At 41.8% G+C, this 18,006-nt stretch overlaps 1 protein-coding gene across 1 annotated transcript in view; it reads right to left on the bottom strand.

Moving 5' to 3' along the window:
• srp54 (signal recognition particle 54) overlaps positions 1-18,006 on the bottom strand; it is a 42,726-nt gene extending 24,720 nt beyond the window's left edge. The window contains exons 1-6 of the mRNA XM_039741414.1: positions 17,885-18,006; positions 17,429-17,603; positions 6,716-6,807; positions 5,760-5,844; positions 4,632-4,736; positions 2,849-2,915 (exon numbers count right to left, since the gene is read on the bottom strand). Coding sequence (XP_039597348.1) covers positions 2,849-2,915; positions 4,632-4,736; positions 5,760-5,844; positions 6,716-6,807; positions 17,429-17,506 — 427 coding nt within the window. The 5' untranslated portion in view covers positions 17,507-17,603; positions 17,885-18,006. The remainder of the gene's footprint in view (positions 1-2,848; positions 2,916-4,631; positions 4,737-5,759; positions 5,845-6,715; positions 6,808-17,428; positions 17,604-17,884) is intronic.

The following is an 18,006-nucleotide window of genomic DNA, read 5'->3' as shown; positions in this document are numbered from 1 at the left end:
TCAGGCAAGTAGGGAAGGTGGTAAGAACTCCCGAGACACACTAGTCAATTCAGAAATCTCTTCACTAGTCTGATGACGATTTTCATAAAAATTGCATTGCAAACTTCAAGATTTTCGTCATTTCTAATTGTTGGAAGGTTGGCCAGATCTCGGTTGGTCTTCAAGTGACATTTCCCCTCGTTTGAAATGTGAAAACCACTCATAGACCTGCATTTTACTTAAAGCTTCCTCTTTAAAAGCAGTTTCAAGCATCACTAGAGTTTCAGCAGCTGCTTTCCCCAAGAGAATACAAAATGTAACAAAGACTTGCTGTTCTTTATGATCACCCGTCACAAAAACCGCAGAACACGTTTAATAAGCACCAAGAAACACCACTTGGGAGACTGCCACAGAATACTGTAAGTGTGCTACACCCAGCGGTGAAATTCGCAACTAAGTCGAGATTGCGCGCCAGATACAGATTCCGGTTATTTTTGGGTGCCCCTCATATCCCATACTTCTAGTGGGGAAAAATGGAAGAAATAGACGCACACAACAAGCGTGCCACGAAAATTTGTGATAAGACGAAGGAATGTGTAGTAGAAGCCAAAATAAGCAAACATAAAGAATACAGGAGTGGATGACAGAGGAGATCCTGGAACTAATAAGAAAGAGAGAGAAGGAAATACAAGAACTCAATAACAGTGGAGCAAAGACAAAAATACTTCATCCATAGATACAAAAGAAATGTAAGAGAGATAAAGGCAGAAAACTTTAAAAGAAAATGCAGGAATTAGATGAACTGCCCAGACACCCATAACCATCTATTTTACAAGAAACTGAAGGAATTCTCATATGTAAATAAAAGAACATATGTCAAGGAATTGGAGACTCTGCAGGGAAGCTGTTAACAAGAAATGAAGAAATAGTAAAGAAGTGGGCAGATTATGTAGAGAAATACGATGGTGTCAGAGTAAATATTGAAGATGAAATTAAAAATTGCACCCACGAGGAACATAACTGATGAAGAGATACGAAATGTCATAAAACAGCTACCAAAAAACAAGACAGAAGGGATTTGACTAGGAAAGAAAGGAATACAAGTCGTGACAAAACTTACGAATATGATATACTCTACAGGCAAGGTGTCGGAAGACTTCATCCAATTACCAAATGTTAATAAGGCTAAGGATTGTGAGGACTATTTTTTTGATTATTCTGATATCCCACACTTCTTGGTCAAAAACAGAATTGAACCAATCATAGTGAGAAACCTGTCTGACAGGCAAATGGGATTTTGTAAGAAAACAGGAACCAGAGATACCATCCTTGTATTGTGAACCATTTATGAAAGAGCACAGGATGTGAACAAAGACATACAGATATACAACACTGACTTCAAGAAGGCTTTCGATAGAGTACAACATGATAAGTTAATAGAGTTGGCAACAAGGGTTGGAATACCAGACACAGACAGAAGGCTAATAAAGAAAAGAGAAAGGAAACGTGTAAGAAGGAAAGAGGGGACACCCTAGGATTTCAACGAAAGGACTGTAGTTCGCCAAGGATGTATTATGTCAGCAATACTTTTTAATCCTACCTTATAGTGAAAATCTTATGATGGAAGCACTCAAAGGCCTGGATGGCATAAAGATTGGGGGAGAAATAATTAAGGACTAGCAAGTCGTGCTTGCGAAAAAGCGTAAACAAATTGATGATGACGGAAAGAACATTAAGAACGTTAAAGAAAGCAAATTATTTTAGTAAGTAGTGACTTGTGAGAAGACTCGATATTACAATAGTCTCATCATGATTAGTATGGGATGTTATTATAGTCACTTACAACAGCAGGCATATTTACAATGCAAAGTGTAACACGAACAGGCTAAGAGAACATATTGGATAAGAAGGGAAATACAGGACGCATGTAAGTCAGTATGTGTGAAGTGTGGCCGTCATGTAGTGTAGTATACTGACATCTATAATAATTGTCGGAAAACACAATTTGTTGCATAAACGTTATCAGCGAAAATATTCCCCTGTGTGTAACCCGCAAGTACTTGTATGTTTAACCCGGGTTCCAATGTAACTCTGGAAAATGTAGTGCACAACTGGCCGTAGGTAAAAACAGGGCCTGGCAAATAAACTCTGACGTTACTAAACGTTTGTCGATATGACTCACTGATAGTCGTACAATATGCTAAACAAATGGGGAATTGCCTACGCCGTATTAGAAAGGGAATATCTTGTTTGGAGTTGTCAGTGTTATGGAATCCCTGTAGTTTTTCCGTCCTTGTTGTCCGGCAGTTTGCCGCTTCTCTTCAGAGAGGTTGTGTGTGTAATTCGTTTTTCGTTCAAGGTGCGAGACTTGCTGCTGCTGATCTTCGGATAATGTCACTCTGTGGTTTGTCATACGTTGTCTTTGAGAGAGAGAGAATACTAAAATGTTACATTTTCTTAGTTCTATGGTATGGTTTGGTATGGTATTGAAACATAGACTTTGAAAAGGGAGGCAGTACTCAGGATAAATGGTGCAATTGATGGATAATGAATATAATGAAGCATCACCTGGAGGACATAGCAATAGGCATGATTAAGTACGCAGGACAGGAAAACAGCTGGTGGTGATTCTAGAAGGAAGAACCAAGGGGAACAAGAAAATCCTGGATAGAAGACATCATAATTTGGTCACAATTAAGGAATCACAGTGAAATCATGAGGCTAGCAGAAAACTGCAGATCCTGGAGAGTCATGTCTGTCAACCCTCAAATAGGGGACGACACTAAATAAAAAATTTAAAAAAAGCAGTGCCAAGATATCAAGGCAGAGTCTTCAAATGCTTGAAATATGAGCTAATAAAGAGTATTACCTGCTCTGAAAGTATCTGCACAGATCAAACACGTCTTCCAGCCTTTCTTTTGGTAGTAGTAGGCAAGCTGTTGAAGTAGAGGCACAAACACAGATTACTCCATGACTTCTACAGGCATCACTATTAAGAGTACAATGCTTGTAGGAAGTGCATATTCAAAGTAAAAAACACAATGCGATAGACTGGCACCCTGTCCAGGGTGTGTTCTTGTCTTGTGCCCTATGCTAGCTGGGACAAGCTCCAGCCCACCCCAATACCCCTACCAGCACTGTTCTGGATTAAGAGGATTATTAAATGACATGACACTACAAGCGTTGTAAATGCTTGAACAGATGGACTGGCGTCCCAGCTGAGATGGACAGCGATGCCTTACACAGCCAGGAGGCCAAAATAGATGGGACAACATAAGTGGAGGTGCAATCATAAAACGGATTGAATAGTGGAGACTGGTTATCGTGGACAGCTTATCCTCCCCCCAGTGTGCTACTCTTATACACTCCCAGTTTGGACTCCCACAGGGTACCATGGGACATATAGCTAGGTAGAGCAACCTTGTTGGGGTCTCTGGGTGCCGCCAGGAGAAGGTCTGCATGACCTGGAAGTAACTCCAACATGCTGTGTCGTAACATTAGACATAAAAACAGCCGTCTCACCTCACTTAGATAAATCAGTGGCGGTGGACAAAGCTCACCTGGAGGAGTGGGACGAAAAGGGAAAGATATATATCGATTTTTATCTCTATCTATATCTATATCTATGAACTTGGTTGTGCTACTCAGACTTTGCTTATTGGTTAAATTACTGTGAGTAATAAAGAACAAGTTATTTGAACCCAAAACTACGTTGGGTCCAATTGTGTCTGGGGTTTGGGGCTCAGTGGCACCCCATACTGCTTACAGCATACATACAGATACAGTCAAAAAGCATTGGTACCCTTCCACTATTTAAAAAAGAATCGCAATTATTTGCGAAATAAGTTGAAAACTGCATCCACCATTGTTTATTCCATATTCCACAGAGCAGACACTTTGCCATCGATTTAGGATTTAACATATTAATTTAAAAAATAAAATATAAAGCAAATGAACGTGGTATGGACAAAAGTACCAGGATCCGTTAGAAGTTAAGACATAACTAGATTGTAGTGACAGCTCAAGGACACCAGTTCCTCAAATTAGTATCAAAGGCATTGTAAGACACTTGAATGGAGCGAAGTCAAAACTCAGCTGCGCTGTCTCAATCTGTGCATGACACTGAACGTGGACATGAGGAGGAGAAGAGGAAGAAGGTAACAGCCAAGCATGGTCAAGGTAAAGAATGCAAGACCAACTCCAAAGAGCTTCATGTTCCTGTGACCATGGCATGTGCCCCCCTCCCAAGCCTAACTGCCTTAAACCAGTTCTGTCAGAAAGAATGAGCAAAAGATTCCTGCCACCCACTGTGAGAAGCTCATGGAAGGCCACCCCAAGTGTTTGATTCAAGTTAAGCAATTAAAAAGCAAATACTAACAAAATGTATGAAAACCTTTGACTCTTGAAAATCTGATCTAGTAAATAAAGGCTGAAATCAATTGGTCCTCTACCTTTTTTTGGTGCTGTCAAAGTAATAGCTAGACGCCCTAATTGACTCAACGCAGGGAATATATGGTAGCATAACAGGTGTAGAGTTGTGAAAATCTTCAGTCGAGGTGGATAGAAACTTTTGGCCTCAACGGTGAAGTGTTCCTATAGAAAACACTGAATTGTCAAATGACAGCAAGCCCTCCAGGAATGAAGGCACATACCTTTGTGCAAGTTGTTGTTTTTCCACTACCCTGCAATCCGACAAACATGATGATGTTACTTTTGCCTTTAGTTGGAGTCCAAGCTTTGACTCCTGGATCAACAAGCTGCATTAATAAAAAAGAAAAAAATTAAAACTTCAGTAAAAGCCAGTAATTAATATTTTGTATTCCTGCAACTCTCCCAATTATTTTTCATAGATTTCTATTTATACCAAACAAACTGTTACAATAACACAAACCCTGCTCACAGTAGGTTAGCTAATAGTGATGGTAAGAATCAGCAGCAGAGTTAATATTATATCAGAACATAATCGAATCTAGAAAACAGTAACATTCAATTCATATATACATAGAAAACAAAGACAAAATGAAAAAAACAACTGATCCTCAAAATTTAAGGAAATACTTACGCCTTTTAAGGCGACCGACTTTTAAGCTGACCACTTCTTAAGGCAATTTAATATGTAGATCAATTTAATATTTGATACAAACTCATTAATTTGGTTATATTGTATTTGAGCGGTATTACTTTAATACTCGTAGTTTCTGTTATTTTTGTGATGAAATTGAAACTTTTTTTCTATATTGAGGTCGCCCTTTTGAACCCCCCTGATATTTACTACGCGGTGAGGCATTTGTACTCCATCAACATTAATTATTTCCAGAGACATGATTTTGTCTATTTTTCCAGCGCATCGCGCACAAAAGCAAGGGAACGATGGGAGCACCAGAACTCTGCTCACATCATGTCGCCTCGCACCGCAAGCTGCAAGTAGTAAGTCTGTGATAAGCGGAATACCACTACGCTTTCCACTCACGGGACGGAAGGACAATCCTGACCGCTTTTATATAGTAAGAAAGCAGAAGAAGATATCGCACAGTCTGGAGTAGAAAATCATCTTTTACCTGGAAAAACGAAACTACAAATCCCATCGTGCATTGCAAAATGGACGGGCGTGTGTGAAACTCCGCGCCTGCGAAGCATTCACGGGACGGAAGGACAATAAAGTAACAGTGAAAAAAGAAATCAAATATATTCTTCGGATTGAAACTTTAAGTCAGAGACTTTTAGATCATTTAATTTGTAATATTCGTAATACTTATGTAAGTATTAATATATTAAGTTACCTTTACAAGTTCTTTGAAAACTGCATGCTGAATCATTCTTCTTTTGTTAAGGCCAGAGGCCATTTCCTCAAAATCAATTGCAGCTCTTAAAAATAAAATAAATGCATAATTAAATATACAGTACATATACAAATAATCACACAGTATAAACAGAACACACAATGAAAGTGTCTACCATGAATTATATATGAGAATGGGAAAGGCACTATAGAAATAAAATGTATTAAGAATAATAATAACAATAATACATTTTCTTGATAGGAATATTCCATATAAAAACGACTTCTTTATCTGTTACTTACATTGTGACATTTGTAGAAATGACTTACAAAAAAAATGTTTAATCTCATATTGTCATGGAGAAATGAGATAAAGGACCTGACACAACAGACTTCAGGGATTGTATTATCTCCATTCTCCATAATCGCAGACATCACTCCAAAAAACACCATGAATCAAATCGGTAAATATTTGGGAATAAAGCAGCACAGGTTTCCTGAAATCCTGAAGTGTGTTCGGACACATTAAACGGAGTACACGTGAAATCCAGTAACTCCAGTTCTATGGAACACGATTTTGATATTTAAAATAAAATCACAAAAATAAACAAACAATAAATCTAAGTAAATAAAATACAGGTAATAATAATTTTTAAAAACTAAATGATCCAGGTAGGTGATAGGAAAAATATCTGGAGCGAAATGTGGGGGGGGCAACTTTTCTGGATCCCACAGGGATATCATCTACGAAATGAGCAGAAGCACCATCATAGAAGGTAAACATTAACAAATTGTCGTCATAGCAACAGTTATTCTTTGTTACAGCAAAAAATGTAAATTGTTAACGATGCTCTTATTATTTCTGTACACCAAACCAAATGGCTGTTGGAAGTTGCCGTTACATAAAAATGATTTTTGAGCCACATTCATAAACACATTGTCTTAAGGATTACTTACTTGACATTTTCTCTGAGATGGAAGGTGAGTTTGACGTTTACATCTGCTTCTAACAGAGCAGCACATACTTCTTTCAGCATAGCATTTAAAACCTGCAGGAAAAAGAGAACATGGAAATAAAAGCATAGTAATCCCCAAAAGTTGGGACAGGTGTAGCGATTGTTTGCATCACCTTTCAAGACTTCATTAACATCCATTGCTGCCGAAAAGCTGTATGTACCGTATATACTCGCGTATAAGTTGGGTTTTGAAACCATAAAAAAAAAACAATAATAAAATCAGACCCCAAGTTATAAGCCCATTCAAAAATGCAACACTTAAATTTTTTTTACATTTTCTTTCCTCCAATCTCGGACTCAGACTCGTCGAATTTTGTTGCAGAAGCGCAGTTACCAATTTCTTTCGCTACTTCAACGAAATTTCATTTAAAACCAGCTTCATATTTTCTTATGATCGAACGATTCATCGTAGTTAAGGGATGCTCTTACGATAAAGGTGTATGAGGGTGTGAGATACAAAAAACACAAAATGGTGCAAACGTCACTTCGGAATAGTTTGGGTATTACCGTGTGGTCATGTAGGCACAATAGAGACAGAGAGAGAGAGGGAGTTAGGAGCACACTCTGATAAAGCGCATTGCCGCACCCACATAGAAAAAAATGGCCGTGTGCTCCGTGGTTACTCTCTCAGGTGGGCGTTAGCAAATCATAATCTCTTGAATCAATATTTGGAGTTTTCCGCATTTGACTTATACAGCCAACATTAAAAACACCAGAAATTATACGGTAAAAGCAAGTCCCAACTTATCATCGGGAGAACTTATCCGCGAGTATATACGGTAGTTAACTTGTTACTTGATACCTCAAAAGGTCTGTTCTGTAGAACTCCACATTATTTTTCAGTTTTCGGTAACCAAAACCTTTCTTATATCCTCTCGTAATTTACTGCTTACCTTTGTACCATTTCAGGGTGTTCACTGGAACTGAACGGTTCAAATTTCAATACAAACTGGAAAAATGTGGATGTTGTAAAACCTTTTGACTGGTAGTATATTAGACTTATTGTTCTGTACTTGCAAAGCAGCAACTGAAGGCATGGGCTCTGAAAATTTCATAAGTCAAGATAGACAAAATATGAGCATTAGCATAGTGAAGAGTTCTCCTTGGCGCAAAGACTAATTAAATCTATTAAACAGGTTGGTGAACTGCCATGTAAAGACTTTAGCATTAAACTTTGAATTGTATCCATCATTTAATGGGAAGGCAGTGCCAACCAGACAGTACCAGGGTTTTTTTTAATAAAAAGAAAGGGAAAAAAAAAAAAAAGGACATAAAAGGGTCTGCAGAATTCCGCTAAAAAACTAAAGTTGTGTGGACACTCGAGGCAAAGATGAACCTGATCAGAGTGATGGCAAGAACAAGGTGTGCAGACAAAAGGGAACTGCCCGGGATCCAAAGCAGACCACCTCATCTGCTAAACATGGTGCTGGGGGTGTTTTGGCTTGCCACAGGTCCTGGCACACGTCTCTTCATTGAAGATGGGACTTCTGATGGCAGTGGCACAATGAATTCTGGGGCAAACAGAAATGTCTAATCCACTCAAGTTCCAGTAGATGCCACCAAACTCAGTGGATGGTGCTTCATTCTACAACAAGATATTGATCCAAACATACAGCTGAGGCAGCACAGGAGTTTGTCAAAGCACAAAAATGGAAAGTTCTTGAATGGCAAAACCATTCCCCTGATTTAAATCCAACTGCGCAGACCTTCCATATGCTGAAGAGAACACTTAAGGGAACAAGACCCCCTAAAGAAAAAAAGCAGGAGCTGAAGATTGCTAAATTAGAGGCTTGGCAGGGCATCACCAGAGAAGATCCTTAGCACCTGATGATGTCTATGATTGCATGCTGGGATATGCTGTAGTGGCACTACTGGGGAATGGAACTTCAACACCCAGCAGTCCCTGCAGTGGCTCCGATTGGTCGTCTGCGGAGAGTGCTGCTGGGGACAAGGAGGCCGGCGCAAGATTTAAAAGGAGGCCAGTTCTACTGAAAGAAAGAGGAAGAAGTCTTTTGTTGTTTCGTGTCTTGAGGTGCCCATCTGTTTGCCTTCCCGTTTACTACAGATCATTGTTTTGTTCTAGATCATCTACTGTTTTGGATGTACGGATTGTCTGGTGTTTTCCTGCGGCATGAGTACTGTATAAGGATTTGTAGTCGACCTGCGACGAAAGGAACGCTTATGATCCCATTCACACGTCATCGTCTCGTCAGGAAATACCAGTAGGACTGACCTTTACATTCACATACAGAGAGCTGATCTCTGGACTATCTACCACCTTCATTTCATTAGTTTCCGATTTTCATGGACTTCACCGTGTGTGGTTTTTGTTAGTTGTTTGTTAGTGTTGAATTTGTGTTTATTGTATGTCACCATAAAAGGAACTGGGATGGCATTGTTATATTTTGTGTATTGTTGTTTAATACATTCTTCAATTTCTGTTTTATTACCAGTTGCTTTTCAGTCTCAGGGAGGAAGTGTGTGCGAGTCGAGCCAAGGCTGGGTGCGTTCCTGGGATCCCCACCAGAAAAATAAATAAATCACCGTCCTATCAACAGGTGTGAATCTTAGCTGGGTGTTTAGTCCTGAAGCTGGCTGCATTAGAGGCTTGGCAGAACATCACCAGAGAGCAGATCCTCAGTACCTGATGATGTCTATTAATTGCAGACTGCAAGCTGGGGATATGCGACAAAGTCCAAAATATGATTGCTTTACAGTAATAGACCTGCCATTGCTGTGTCCAAAATATTAGGAGGCCCTGAAATGGGGGAGCCACAAAGAAAAAGTGTTGTGTGACCAAAATGTATACAAATCCCCTTAAATTAAAGTCTGCAGTGTACACGTGCATCCCATCTGAATTGTTTGATTTGTAATTTTAAACTGTGGAGCAGAGAGGGAAAAATCAAGGAGAAATGTGACTTTATCCCAAATATCACGTATGCCACTTTATCCATTTGTAAAGGGCCGGTGCCCTAAGATTCACACCATCAAAGAGATTTATTTATTATTTTTGGTGGCGATTCCAAGGATGCACCCAGCCTTAATAATAATAATTCTTTGCATTTATATTGTGGCTTTCCGACTACCCAAAGCGCTCAGCAATTGCAGGTTAAGAGCCTTGCTCAAGGGCCCAACAGAGCAGAGTCCCTTTTTTGACATTTACGGGATTCAAACCAGCAACCTTCTGATTGCCAGTGCAGATCACCTTGGTCCAATCCGCACACACTCACAAGCAGAGACACAAAACCAACAAATTAATAATAGCAGGAGGCCGAGCCCCCTAGCTCGCTTCGCTCGCCAACCCCCGGATTTGGTTAACTGGATATACAATTTAAAGAGATTACTATTTTCATGGGAATTGTTACATATGCATTATTTTCACTTTTGAACTTCAGCAAAAACAATATTTGGAATTAACTTACAGAAGTGGCATCAGACATCATGCGCCCATTCCAGCAAACATTTGGCAAGAGACAGAAACAATCCCTGGACGGGGCAATCAGCTCATCACAAGGTGAATACAAGCACACACACACACACACACACACTAGCGTTATCTTAGCGTCACCAAATCCCCAAACCTTTGTGTCTTTGTAATGAAACTGGAGCACAATGTGGAAACCCACCAGGAAAACATGCAAACTCCAGGCAGGGAACACCAGGGAAGTGACTCCCTGCGAGACAGCAGCGCTACCGCTCGTCCACCGTGCTGCCCCCACATGTGTATTATTAACAGTATTCATTATTTAAATGACGTTAACGACTTCTCTCAGAAATGCAACATGCGTGCTTTAATGCATTTAATCATGAAAGTGATTATCAAGTATAAATCTAAGGATTCTAAGTGTGCCAAGAGCTGGAATATCATAAATGTATGTGTTCTGTGTGGCGATTGCTGCCTGCCACTGCTCTCAGTTCAGCAGGAAGCCCCAGAAGCACGTAATAATTAACAACTGGCTCGGTTTTAAGGCGATGTTTACGACGGTCTACTTCAATGATAAAATAAACTATGAGATGTCACACACGTGCGCATGGGAGTAAGCCAAAGGGCTCGAATATGGACAATTCCGAGTCAGACCAGGATGTGGCAGAGTGCACCGTTCGTTTTTCTCACTTTCCTGCAGACCATCCATGGGAGATTCTGTCTGGCCTTCTTGACATCACTTCCGGGTCCAAGCCTATGGAGGAAGACCTTGTCGGCTCCGGCCCCTTTGATGTCATGTCCGGGCTCGAGCCTATGGCTGAAGACACTTATGAGCCTGACCTCTCTGACTTCACTTCCTGTCTTCCCCCTTAAAAGCCTCCACCTGTTCCTTATTCCCTCAGTTCTGTTTTGGACTCGGTTTTGTGCAGAGCAGTGCTGTATAACATTTTGTGACCTTGCAGCCAGGATACCAAATATACGGGTGGCTGCCCCAAACCATCCTATGACTCTGTGTGGAGTTTCTGAAGGAGATTAAAGTGGACTTTGAGATTTAAGTCAAAATTTCCACTTTAATCACTAGACTTTTTCTTATTCTCTGTGGCTCAACTACGCGGCCATCCATACTGATGCTGTTGTGAAGGTGCAAAAAAAAAAAAAAAAAAAGATGGTATGTGAGACTTTAAAAACTTATTGTGTCATTTTGCTTCACCACATCGAACCATTCATCAAACATCGAATCAGGAACATTGATCCTGTGTGTACAGACAGACAGACAGACACTTTATTAATCCCAAGAGGTAATTCCCATACTCCAGCAGCAGCACACTGATAAAGAACAATATTAATTAAAGAGTGATAACAATGCCGGTATAGCAGACAATAACTTTGTATAATGTTAACGTTTGCCCCCCGGTGGAATTGAAGAGTCGCATAGTGTGGGGTCTCCTCAGTCTGTCAGTGGAGCAGGACGGTGACAGCAGTCTGTCTGTGGCTGAAGCTGCTCCTCTGTCTGAAGATGATCCTGTTCAGTGGATTCTCTGTGATTGGCAGGAGTCTGCTCGGTGCCCATCACTCTGCCACGGATGTCAAACTGTCCAGCTCCGTGCCTACAATAGAGCCTGCCTTCCTCACCAGTTTGTCCAGGCGTGAGGCGTCCCTCTTCTTTATGCTGCCTCCCCAGCACACCACCACGTACGATCCGTAAAGCGGCTTTCTGTCCCATGTGGATAGTAAACAGAGACTCTGACGTCACATTCCTACTCCATCACACTGTGTCACCCGACTTTTTGCTGGTACTGCAACTCACATTGTGTTCATTTCTTAAGATGTGCTCAGAGGACGTGTCAAATGAACGCTGGGAAAGCGTGACAGCCATGATGCGTACACGTACTTGTTCTGACCGTGAAGTATAAGCCGGCCCTAAATTTTTCACTCTTCCTCCTCCTTAGACGAGAGGTTATGGTGGGGAAGGGTGCAAAGCAAAAATCGTGCTCAAAAAAAATAAAGGGAAAACTTAATCATCACAGTCTAACACCAAGTCATTTAAGCTTCAGAGATATTAATGTGTCCAGTTAGGAAGCACAAGTGACTGCGAATCAACTTCACCTGCTTTGGTGGAAATGAAAGAGCACTCCATGTGTAATGGCCAGTCTCTCGGAATCTCCTCCATGCTTTTGAGAACTTATGGATGTGCCATCCTGGAGGAGATGGACTATCAGTGCAACCTGAATGGGCTACAGGTACTGCCTCAAGCTAACAGTAGTGACAAGGGGCCTCATGCATAACGCTGTACGTTGAATTCACACTAAGACATGACATACAGACAAAAGACAAAGTGTGTGTACAATTCAGATGGACAAAATCGTCAGAAAGCCAACTTTCACACACTTCTGCTCCATAAATCCCAGTCAGTGTGAAATGTAAATACCTAGGAGTGTAGCTGGATGATAAACTGGACTGGACTGCCAATACTGATGGTCTGTGCAAGAAAGGTCAGAGCTGACTATACTTCCTTAGAAGGCTGGCGTCCTCGAACATCTGCAATAAGATGCTGTAGATGTTCTGTCAGACGGTTGTGGCGAGCGCCCTCTTCTACGCGGTGGTGGCCTGGGGAGGCAGCATAAAGAAGAAGGATGCCTCATGCCTGGACAAACTGGTGAGGAAGGCAGGCTCTATTGTAGGCACGGAGCTGGACACTTTGACATCCGTGGCAGAGCGACGGGCGCTGAGCAGACTCCTGTCAATCATTGTGAATACACTGAACAGGATCATCTCCAGACAGAGGAGCAGCTTCAGCCACAGACTGCTGTCACCATCCTGCTCCACTGACAGACTGAGGAGACCCCACACTATGTGACTCTTCAATTCCACCCGGGGGGTAAACGTTAACATTATACAAAGTTATTGTCTGTTATACCTGCATTGTTATCACTCTTTAATTTAATATCAGTATACTGCTGCTGGAGTATGGGAATTTCCCCTTGGGATTAATAAAGTATCATCTATCTAATGCATATGTATGCGCCTGCCACCCCACCCTGACTCCTCCCAGAATTTTGCATATTTTAATATCCGAATCAATAAAAAAATCACCTTCAATTCAGTGTTTTATAGTTAAAAGAGAATGGTAAAAGCAGGTAAAATAAGAATTTCAGTGAATGCAAGGTGGATGCAAGGAAAAACGCACCAGTTTTTGGCTTACACAGTGGTATAAGCAGCAAAACCGTGGCGGAGACACTCAAAAGTGCAAGCTCAGAAAGTCGCACAAAGTCCAAAATAAAAAAAAAGAAATGTTCCGATATCACAGTCAATGTGAAAAGGCGAGTTGCAGCCCACCGTCTGTTTATTCTGTTTCAGACAATATTACAAAAACCGACCTCCGTGCGATGGTCAGGCGGTGATGGTGGTGCTGTTGGGCCGAGCCTGTCTTCAGGCGTTGGTTCACATGCAACTCTGCCTCTGAACCCGCTGGACGACTACCTGGCTTTGTGTAGACAGACGCTGTTCTGGAGTCACAAAATGCTGCCTCGCAGTTAGGAGACTCGTCTGGGTTCACTTCCCAGGTCCTCCCTGTGTGGAGTTTGCATGTTCTCTCCGTGTTTGCGTGGGTTTCCTCCGGGTACTCCAGTTTCCTCCCACAGTCCAAAGACATGCAGGTTAGGTGGATTGGCGATTATAAATTGTCCCTAGTGTGTGTGTGTGGGTGTCCTGCAGTGGGTTGGCGCCCTGCCTTGCGCCCTGGGATTGGATTCAACGGGTTGGAAAATTGATGGATGGTAAGAGATGTGGCCAATGAACTAAGGAATATAAGGGCCATACAATATGTGATATTGACCACAAATTAAATGAACTGGTTAAAAAATAACTGCTGCCTCTGATTACCCGTTTTTACATTCTGCTAATGACATTCAAACAAAGTTGTAACACTGATCACTTGGTGGGTCAGGTTCATCATACTGCAGGTACAGGCAAGCCATGACTGTGGGCCACATTATGAAGCACACTACATGCTGGCACAATGTGGCATCCTTTCTGTACCCTAAGGAGCAGCACATTCATAGAGTGGAGAAGCTTTCGATTTACATAAGCAAATTCATTCTGTGAAGGCCGTTATAGTGTAGTGTCACCGCACGTGGAGTGTCACAACAGATCAATTCTCTGCTCCTTATCCTTAAAAGGACTGCTTGCCTTTTGCCGCACTAGTTGAATAAAGTACCTGCAACTATGCCGAGCTGTAATTATAGGCTCTCCCGTTATCGGTGATGCAATGGCACCTCAATCTTTTGTTGACTCATCCCTGGTTGATGTAACTTGTCCAGTGCCGTTGCAATACCTCTCTCTGCCTCTCACGTCTGTATAAGGACTCAACATTGTTTGAAACGAAGCCTATTAACTTGATTTTTTTTTTGCTTTGACTTGATATATTTTATTAATGCCCCAGAAGGAAATTTTCTGTATTAATGACTGTTGGGGGTCAGAGTGCAGGGTTAGGAGAAACGTTCAGATTATAAGCCTTGCTCAAGGGCCCAACAGAGTAGGTTCTCTTTTGGTAGTAATAACAAAAATAAATAATTACACTGCTACTCAAAGTATAAGGACTCAACATTGTTTGAAACGAAGCCTATTAACTTGATTTTTTTTTTTTGCTTTGACTTGATATATTTTATTAATGCCCCAGAAGGAAATTTTCTGTATTAATGACTGTTGGGGGTCAGAGTGCAGGGTTAGGAGAAACGTTCAGATTATAAGCCTTGCTCAAGGGCCCAACAGAGTAGGTTCTCTTTTGGTAGTAATAACAAAAATAAATAATTACACTGCTACTCAAAGCACTTAGAGGGGAGCCACTTCAACCACCACCAATGTGTAGCACCCACCTGGATGATGACGACAGCAGCCATTATTGTGCAAGTACAATGGCCACACAGTAGCTATTAAGTAGAGAAGAGGGAAAGCAAGAGATAAGATAGCCAATTAGAGGCAATTAGGATCCCTTCTGGCAGTAACAGGATTTGAACCACCAACATTGCAAATGGCAGCGCAGATCCTTAGCCGCAGTGCCTCCACTATTTTGGCATTTGCAAATGTAAAAAGTTTGACAGACAAGCCACCTGAGGTAAAGTCAACTGTATATAGTGGTACAAAATCAATATTATCCAAAACGGATCACTTTTCATTTGTTATTGATAATTCCTCTGTCTCGCCTTCCCCACAGCGGTCATCCTTGACACTACTTTACCCTTTCTGTCCCACATCAATAACATCTCCCAGCCTGCGTAACGTTAATTGTATTCGCCCCCCGTCCCTCACTCCCCACACCACTGCTATTCTTGTTCATAGCCTTGTTACTTCTCATCTCAATTATTGCAATTCCCTTTTCTTTGGTCTTTCTCGCAAATCACTTTATAAGCTTCAACTGGTGCAGAACTCAGCTGCCCACCCGTATCATTACTAGAACCCCTCTATTCACCATATCACTCCCGTTTTGCAGCAGCTTCACTGGCTTCCAGTTCAGTTCCGAATTCAATTCAAAATTCTCCTACTAACTTTTAAGGCTCTCCACAACTTCGCCCCTCCAAATCTGTCTGACCTCCTCCATGTTGCCATTCCCTCCTGTACCCTGAGATCCTCTTCCTCCATCCACTCGACCGTCCCCTTTGACCGTCTTACCACCATTCAGTTGCTCTGCTCCCCAGCTTTGGAACTCACTACCATCTGAGCTTAGAAATACCGAATCATTTTCACTTTTCAAATCTAAACTTAAAATGTATTTGTTTAAGACTGGAGGCGGCACGGTGGCGCAGTGGGTAGAGCTGCTGCCTCACAGTTAGGAGACCCAGGTTCGCTTCCCGGGTCCTCCCTGCGTGGAGTTTGCATGTTCTCTCTGTGTCTGCGTGGGTTTCCTCCCATAGTCCACAAGACATGCAGGTTAGGTGCATTGGCGTTTCTAAATAGTCCCTAGTGTGTGCTTGGTGTGGGTGTACTTGTACCCTGTGGTGGGCTGGCACCCTGCCCGGGGTTTGTTTCCTGCCTTGCGCCCTGTGCTGGCGGAGACTGGCTCCAGCAGACCCCCGTGACCCTGTAGTTAGGATATAGCGGGTTGGATAATGGATGTTTAAGACTGCTTTTTCTCTTTGATTACAATTGCTCTGTCTGATTTTAACTTTTGTATTTTACTTTTGTTCATAATCTGTGTTTTGTCTATTGTTCTGTGTCCTTGAGTGTTTAGAAAGGCGTCTACAAATAAATAAAATGTATTATTATTATTAAGAATAATTGGGTGAAGAGCAAATGTAATAAGTTTGACAGACAAACCACTGGAGGTAAAGTCAATTGTATATAGTGAGAAGAATAATAGGGTGAAGAGAGCAGCCTTGTGGCACACCAGGGCTAAGGGTTAGAGGGGCGGACATATGTCTGCCTGACAGCACTTACTGTTTCCTTTCTGTAAGAGAGTCTGGAATCCAATGGCTGACTGAACTGGATGAGTTTCTTATCTAGGGGCTCTAAAATGATAGCATTAAAAGCAGAGCTGAATAGCACAAACAAGATCTTTACATCTGCCCTTGGCTTATCAAGGTAAATAAAAAAAGCAGCTATTAAGACACTGATAACAAATATAACATTTTATGAAATTTTATCAGCAAAGGGTCCATAAACAATCCAGTCTTAACAGCAGCAGTATTTTGTGAGGGTATCTTGTGGTCTAAACTTAAGTGATTCGCTGCACTTGCAGGCCCCCTGACTTTTCCTCCAATTCAGAATTTAGACCTGGCCATGGAAATCAAAACATGTAACAATGATGCTATTCATTACATCCATCTGTTATCCAACACGCTATATCCTTACTACAGGGTCATGGGGGTCTGCTGGAGCCAATCCCAGCCAACACAGGGTGCAAGGCAGGAAACAAACCCCGGGCATTTAATATACAAATAATCTTTTCTAAGTAAACGTTACACTGATTGTGGAATAATTGAGGGTGAAAACCAAAACACACACACAGTCTATTCAGACTGAGCCCGACAGACTCACACATGAAACTTAAAGTCGTCATATTAAGTAAACATTAGATGGAATCGTGCGGATAAATAAGACTGAAAAGTCAACATCTGACATTTCTGATGTCTATTTAACCGAGAAGCCGAGTTGAACAACCTGTTACGACTAACTTAAATGGAGGCCTTCAACTAACCGCTGGCTTCCCCCCGACTCACGAAGAAGACCACGTACCTCCTCGTTGATGATCGTTGCATTGCTGAGAGATCGCAGCGCCGAGGTGATCTTCCTTCCCAGGTCGGCCAACACCATGTTTGCTTTCTTTGTGAGTCCAACACCTGAAACATCCGACTGAGCCGAGCGCTTATATAGCCAGCTGGGACAGGCGAGCAGGGAAAGTCCCGATTATCTGTAGCCACAAAAAGAACACACAAATTTCCAGTTTGAGATGTGCATAGGCGAATAAAGCCATAGAGTGTGGGGTAGCGAGCCCGATCGCCACTTTGAACAAAACCAAAAATTAAAGTTAACAGCAGGCGCTGGTAGTGTCAACGTAGCACAGGCACGTCTAGTGAAGCTACGACCAGACGCAGCTGTTTAAAAAGCACCAGCCCTACGACTCCATCCGTTTCACGTCCGCGCAAGTAACTCCACCACAAGTCTAATCAGAGACTCCAACAAAACACCTACCGCTTTACCACACTAGACGTAACCCAGAAACTTCGCGATTTGACGGGAGGGACATTTAAAAGTGTCACGTATGTAATGCTGAGCTGCCCTTACGGGGAATCAGTGCCGGGTCACGGGAAGGG

Source organism: Polypterus senegalus, chromosome 18 (genome assembly GCF_016835505.1).
Source record: "Polypterus senegalus isolate Bchr_013 chromosome 18, ASM1683550v1, whole genome shotgun sequence".
NCBI lineage: Eukaryota > Metazoa > Chordata > Cladistia > Polypteriformes > Polypteridae > Polypterus > Polypterus senegalus.
The sequence above is the reverse complement of the archived record's forward strand: the minus strand, read 5'-3'. Positions and strand labels throughout refer to the sequence as shown.